Source organism: Acanthisitta chloris, unplaced genomic scaffold (genome assembly GCF_000695815.1).
Source record: "Acanthisitta chloris isolate BGI_N310 unplaced genomic scaffold, ASM69581v1 scaffold24950, whole genome shotgun sequence".
In the NCBI taxonomy this organism is placed as follows: domain Eukaryota; kingdom Metazoa; phylum Chordata; class Aves; order Passeriformes; family Acanthisittidae; genus Acanthisitta; species Acanthisitta chloris.
The window spans coordinates 1-7,473 of record NW_008650270.1 but is presented as its reverse complement, the minus strand read 5'-3'; the positions used below and the strand labels follow the sequence as shown (position 1 = coordinate 7,473).

Here is a 7,473-nt window from a genome sequence, read left to right as displayed (position 1 = left end):
AGCAGCTCTGCCGAGAGGGACTCGGCTGGACGCGACCGGCAATGTGCGCTGACAGCCCGGGAAGCCACAAGGATCTGGGCATAGTCAGCGCAGCGCGGCCTGCAGCGAGTCGAGGGAGGTAATTCCGCTCCTTTACTCCGTTCTCGGGAGACTCCACCGGTGCAGTGCTGCATCCAGCTCTGGGGTCCTCGGTGCAGGGAAGACGCTGCAGCTTTTGGAGCGAGTGCAGAGGAGGCCACAAAGATGCTCAGAGAGCTGAAGCACCTCTTCTGTGAGCATAGGGTGCTAGAGTTGGGATTGTTCAGCCTGGAGAAGAGAAAGCTCTGGGAAGACCGTACGGCAGCCTTCTAGTTGTAAAGAAGGAACTGGAAGAGAGCTGGAGTGGGACTATTTGCAAAGGCATGTGGGAGTGGGACAAGAGGGAATGGCTTTAAACTGAAAGAGACTAATCTTAGATTAGATTTTTGGGAAGAAATTCTTTACTGTGAGGGTGGTGGAAGTGCTGGAACAGGTTGCCCATAGACATCCCTGAAAGTGTTCATGGCCAGGTTGGATGAAGCTCTGAGCACCCTGATCTAGTGGAAGGTGTCCCTGCCCATGGCAGGGAGATTGGAACTATCATAGAGTCATAGAATTTAAGGGTTGGAATGGACCTTACAGATCATCTAGTCTCAATCCCCCTGTCATGGGCAGGGACACCTCCTCACTAGAGCAGGTTGCTCAAGGCCAAACTATATGGTCTTTAAGGTCCCTTTCAACTCACACCATTCTATGATGTTTTTGCTTTGTGCCACTCCTTCATGGAGCCGGAGATCTGCACAGTATTCAACCCTCATACAGTTGAGTGAAAAACATGCTACTCACTTTTTGCAGGTAGGTGTTGCAGTGTGTGACGTCTTAGGTGTAAACTTTGCTTTCCATAGCCCAGCATGTTTTTAGTGAGGATTGAAGAGGGCTAACCATTAAATTAACAAACAATGCTGACAGGAGATTTTAATTTGTACAGTGAATCAAACGTGAAATATTTTGTCCACAGTCTAGGAGGAGTAGACAATGTCTTTTCGTGGAAGAGGAGGTGGAGGAGGAAGAGGAGGTGGCTTCAATCGTGGAGGAGGTGGCGGTGACAGAGGTGGCTTTAATCGTGGTGGACGAGGTGGCTTTGGACGGGGAGGTGGAAGAGGAGGCTTCAACAGAGGTGGCTATGACCAGGGACCTCCAGAAAGGGTAGTTTGTAAGTTACATGCAGAGACTATATTTATTTAATTTAGACTGACTGCTCCCCAGAAAGGGTAGTTTGTAAGTTACATGTAGAGACTGTATTTATTTAATTTAGACTGACTGCTCTAGAGGTTTAGCTTGTTTGCTCTTATTTCAGTGTTGGGAGAGTTCATGCATCCCTGTGAAGATGACATTGTTTGTAAATGTAAAACAGAAGAAAACAAGGTGCCTTACTTCAATGCCCCAGTGTACTTGGATAACAAGGAACAGATTGGCAAAGTGGATGAAATCTTTGGACAGCTGAGAGATTTTGTATCCTTCAAAAAATGTGTGATGTACAATATTTATTTTTTATAAGCTGATTGGATATTAAATGGGATTTCTCTAGGATTTTAAAATAGTTCGAGACTTTGCTACGAGTTATATGTGAACAGACACAAGTCTAGCTGCAACTGTTGGTGTCAGTAGGTGCTGCATTCACACTAAGTCTTAAAGCTTCTTTGATAAGACAGAGTGCCTTATGTCAGGCAGAGGTTTTCACTCCATACCAGTGCTGGTGATGTCTTTTGGGTCCATGGTGGTTAGAACTGTTGCTTTTTCTAGCTGCCTGACCAATCTTCTGCTGTGGGTTACTCACCCATAAGAGTTGGATCAGGGGTGTGGGGTTTGTTTGGGGTTTTTTTTTGTGCATTAGCGGACCTTGGTCATGCTCCAGCTTATTGTTTAATTATAAAGTGAGTTTATGCTAGGATGTCCTATTGCTCATTATCTAGTTCATTACTGAAACTGCTAATAAAAGTGTCCTTGTGGTAGCACATCCTCTGGCAGAGCAACAGCGGCTCTGGATCCATTCTGTTGTCACTGCCAGATTGGCAGAACCCATGGCAAAAGCAGGACTCCTAGCAGAGTAACCCTGTCACACAGCATAAGACTTAATCTGTGTTGGTTGCTTGCTGCATGCATTTTCCTCTCTCACATTAAATGTGAAGTAAAATGTGCAGGTTTAAATCACTTTCACACTCTGAACGTATTAACTTGCAGATCTACTTTTTTATCAGAATTATTTGAATTGCAGGGGCTTGTTTTCTTCCTGCAATAGCATATGAAGAAAATATGTTACTGGATTTTGCAGCTCCTTGCTTCCCCATTTAATATTGACTGTTAATTACACAGGGTTGGCCAGCAGCTGTTTTTGGTCTTGGGAACTGCATACCAAAGAACTTGCATGTTGGAGAGCTAAAGGATTTGTACCAGACTGCATGTGGAGTTATGGAGGATGTCTGCCAGTTCACTGTAGGATGAGGCTGGGCATGTGGTTGGTCCAGAAGTCCCTGCTGGCTCTTACCTTTCTGCAGCCAGGCACCCAGAAGCAGCAGCACTCACAGAACCTCTGTGGCATGTGAATTGTTCCAGATAAGCCTTGAGGTCCAGATAAGCTGACAGGGTCACCACTGCTAGGCAAATTTGTTTCTTTACAGTTATGTTTTTAGGTACTCTTTGCACTGGTTTGTTCTTCCTTATACCTTAGTACATGGAAGGAAAAATTGTTCTACCACAAAATACCATATTTGTAACTGTGAAAAAAAATGAGAGGAATTGGAAATAGTTTCTGCTGATCTTTTAATTGCAGTTGTGATGATGTTCAGCTTAATTTATAAAATACTAATTTAGAAAATGTCTGTGCCTTCTGTATAGTAATCAAAGTTGCAGTTTCTATTATTTTATTACTGCTGTGGTCCTTAAAGAAACTAACAGTATTTTTCAGTGAAACTGTCTGAGAACATGAAAGCCTCTTCATTTAAAAAAATGCAAAAGGTTAGTAATCTCAATTACAGATTTTTACTGTATGTCATCAGGTATATCTGCTCTATATGTCAGCAGATAATAAGAAAAACTTTATTAAGTTTTTAATGACTTCAAAGCTGATTGTCCTTTGTAAAAGTAGGCATTCATTTCCTCTTCCTTTTCAGTTTTGTTTCTGCCACGTTGTTCCTTCTCCCTGCCCCACAAAAAAGATGTAAAACATGAAACTCACACAAATATAATTTATATTTTAGTAACTTTTTAACTCTGTGATTTATTTCTTGTGTGCTTTCTTTATGTGGCTATTTGCAGAGGACAAAAGGGGTTAAGACCAAATTGTGGATATTTGTAAAGAGAGGGAGATATTCATGTGCTTTTTAGGCTTGGTATTTTGAAAGCCTGATGGAACTCTTCCTACAGTTTTACATTGATCCAGCAAAGCTACTGCCACTTCAGAGATTTTTGCCAAGGCCACCTGGAGAAAAAGGTGCTCCCAGAGGAGGTGGTAGAGGAGGACGTGGTGGTGGACGTGGTGGAGGAAGAGGTGGTGGTAGAGGTAAGATCCTAAGAATGCAAGCTGCAGAATATTGGAGCTACTCAGTGTGATGTGGGTTGGGGTTTTTGTTTGTTTGTTTTGTGGGGTGTTTGTGTTTTGAGGTTTTTTGTTCATTTTTTTTAAAGCTGCAATTGACTACTTGAATATCAGCAGCTGTATTGAAAGAGAAATTGTTATTCGTGTGTCTGTTTGACTCAATAGAAAAGATGGTGATAGCTTTCCAGTGACAAGACCTAGGGTTCTCTAACTAGCTAAATAACAGCTCCAAAGCATAGGAAGGAGAGAATGCTGATTTACAACAAAGACAGAAAGCATGGCTCCAAAGCAAACTTGATTTAAAAGATAATTCACACTCAAAACTGTCAGTGAAATCTGTATTTTTAGTATGTTATCATAGAATATCCTGAGTTAGAAGGGACCCAGAAGGATCATCAGAGTCCATCTCCAGGCCCTGCACAGGACAGCCCCAAGAATCACACCATGTGCATGAGAGCATTGTCCAGATCTTCTTGAACTGTGTCAGACTTGGTGCTGCGATGACTTCCCTGGGGAGCTGTTCGAGTGCACAGCCACCCTCTGGGTGAAGAGCCTTTTTCTAGTGTCTAACCCAAACCTCCCCTGACACAACTGCATGTCATTCCCTTGGGTCCTATCACTGGTCACCAGAGAGAAGAGATCAGTGCCTGCTCCTCTACTTCTCCTCAAGAAGAAGCTGTAGGCTGCCATGTAGTCTCCCCTCAGTCTTCTCCAGGCTGAGCAAGCCAAATGACCTCAGCTACTCCTTGTGTGGCTTCCCCACTAGACCCTTCACCATCTTCGTAGCCCTCCTTTGGCCACTCTCTAATAAGTTTTTATGTTCTAAAAATCCAGTTTAGATCAAATAACTGAAATGCAGTGTTTGAGAGAGATGTGAGTGACCTGGTAAATCTCATCCCTTGCGTTTTGAACATCATCTGCATTGTTCTCAATTAAAGCTGAACTACATTTTTTCATATATCACAGTTTCTGGCCTCTTCTGCATGCCCTGCCCTTCTGCAGCAAGGCACAAGCATTTCAAAGTGTTTTGTTTTCTTTGTTTTAATGCTCTATTGAGTTGTAATTAATAAATAATAATTATTAATAATTGCAATCAATTACTAGTTAATATGTGTAATTAATTTTTTGCTCTGTGACAGAAGATAATTGTGGAGTTTTGTTAGTGCCTTTAGTATTTTGGTCATGGTATATCAGATATTAAACAATACCTAAAATGTGCAGATGGTGCCTAGAAGAGACAAGGTATTAGCAGTTGACCCAGTAACTGTCCAGCAATTGACAGTTTGTAGTTTGTTGTTGTTTGTTCACTTTCAGAAGCTGTCAGTGAACTAAATTGTTATGCATAACAAAGAATTTATATGCTCCTCAAAAAGTAATCTCTTTCTTATGTTTAGGAGGATTCGGAGGAGGAAGAGGTGGAGGAAGAGGAGGATTCAGAGGAGGCAGAGGTGGAGGAGGAGGATTCAGAGGAGGAAGAGGTGGTGGAGGAGGCTTTCGGGGTGAGTGTGTGTTTTTAACTTTGGGTAATAAGAATGGCTTCTGATTTCTAAACTTTACAAATACTTAACAGAATGTTGTAATTTTTCAAGTCTTGTAGATGTTTATAGTTTTATGCAAGACATTTCTGAGCATCCCAGTTGCTAGATTTAACTGAAGCACAGTATTCTGCATTTGTTGGTGCTTGTGTAAGACCATACTAGTTTTTTGCATTCAGAAAGGACTGTGAGAACAGATAAGGATGATAAATTATTTTATTCTATCAATTCATTCAGTGTTTATGTATAGAATTAACTTGCTTTAAATGCAGCTAAGATGTGAATTTTTTGATATATTTTTCTTTCCTCTTAAAATAGGAAGAGGACATTGAAAATGGAGCCAGGAGTATCTTCCTGCTGTCTTACATATCATCCGCAGAAGAGAAGAACTGGGAAAATTTTTTCTAAAGCACCCTGAAAAAGTTGATTTATATAATGAACTTGGAGCTGTAAAATTTCAGTTATTTTTACACCTAATGATTGTTGATCAACACACGAAGAGAGTGTAGCCCCAGGTGAAGAGCTGAAGACTACTCAGGATGTACTTACATTTTTCTAACTAAGCCAGGATTTGATGTTATTCTTACACTGTTTGTTTGTGACAAGCAGTGTAGTCAATGCTTGACTTCATGTTGGAGTTTGGAGTAAACAATCAGTTGAAATGTTTTTTTCAAACGACCCTACAGGTTTACTGCAGGCACAGTGTGAACCTGTTACCTGTGGTCCCTAGTTCTCATCCTCGTTTTATATTGAATCTTCTGGGTTGCTCTGAAATGGACACACCATTTAAAGAACCTTTGTGAACCTTTTTTTATAAACTAAACGTCAAACTTTTGTGTTGATAGATTTTTTTTTTTTGTATAGTGCATAATAATGTATATTTTATGAATTTTTCTGTATAAATCTCAATGAAAGGCAAAGGTTTTAAGACATGTTCCTCCTAGAAGCTACTGTTTGATGAATAAGACAAGGTTAATGCTATACTCGAGTCACCAGCACAGAGCTAAGATCAGATAGCCCATCATAATGTCTCCTCTGCATGTGGTGCTTTCAGTCAGGTATTGCTCAAACAGCACATGAAAAAATCTGCCTAATTGATAAATGCAGTAACAGGCATTTGCCTTTTTAACAAAAAGCAGCGGGTCATTTTTCAGCACCAGGATTGGACAGTTACCAGTGATTTTAACAAATGTGACCATTAGTTTTAATAATCTCTGGAACAAAACTTGAAACAACATGGAAAAACAAATGTTAAAGAATTCACTGAAGTGTGAACAGATGCTGCATAGGATAATAGATTACAATGTTCTTCATCTTAAAAAAACAAGCCACAAAACATTGAATTTTTGCTTGATCTGCATTGGTGTGAAGAAGCTGAGTCTGCTGTTGAACCACAGCACATTCAGGAAGTGAGGGTTTCCAGTTTTTTTCTGGATATTGCTACAGACTTAACTTTATCCTTGAATCCAGAACTTTGAAAATGTTTAGGCTTTTGTTTGTGTGCTTTGCTAGGCCTAAGTGACTTAGGGCTTTGACTTGAGGCATTGTAGAATTGCCTTTTATCTAGACAATATCCTATGTAAGTCGTTGCATTTTGGGCAACTGAGCAATACCAACCAAGTGCAGCTGCAGTTGTCAGTTCTTCTGTCATATTTGTGGCTGCATCCTCTGCTGTGCTGTATTCACTGATGTGTCAGTACCTAGTTGGGGGCAGCTGATCTTTCCTTTCTTCTGACTTTGGAGGACTAGCATAACACAGTCCTCACTCTTACTCCCAAATTCTTGCTCTGTCGTGCTATTCTCTCTGCATGCTTAGGGACATGCTTTTTTCCAGATTATTAGAAGACTCCTGCTGTCACTCTCAAGTTGCATTGGTGCAACAGCTGATGTTTCTATTGCAGGCAGTGCTGCCTTGCAGCCCAGGACAAGATGTGCATGCTTTGAGTCTCAACAGCAGGTGGAGCAGTGAGTCAGCCTGAAGCATTGCAAGGCCAAAGCAAAGGTTTTGACATCTGTGTGCAGAGGGGCTAAAGAGCAATATCCATTGCAGCTCTAGAGGAAAGATTGGCCTCTTGGTTGTAGAGATGGATTGCAGTCCCAGATAAGAAAGGCATGAAGAACATTATGGTGTGGCCTATGCATACAGGTAATGTTGGGTGGATTTTTTGCATATATTCAGAGAAATTTATAATCAGATCTTTGTGCAGGTTGTAGGATGTTTTAGGATGGAAGAACATCCTTAGTGATTGCATGTGAAATATGCCAATATGAGGAACCTGTCTGGATGTGTCTGCCACATGTGATGCTTTTTTTTTTTTTTTTTTT

General features: G+C 41.0%; 1 protein-coding gene across 1 annotated transcript; it reads left to right on the top strand.

Moving 5' to 3' along the window:
• Positions 1 to 1,053: 1,053 nt before the first annotated feature.
• GAR1 (GAR1 ribonucleoprotein) lies at positions 1,054 to 5,112 on the top strand (the record flags this gene model as incomplete). The annotated part of the gene is made up of 5 exons (XM_009084347.1): positions 1,054 to 1,231; positions 1,376 to 1,530; positions 2,974 to 3,033; positions 3,442 to 3,577; positions 5,008 to 5,112. Coding segments are annotated over exons 1-5 (634 nt in total), but the record flags the coding sequence as incomplete, so codon positions are not given.
• Between the last annotated feature and the right edge of the window lie 2,361 nt (positions 5,113 to 7,473).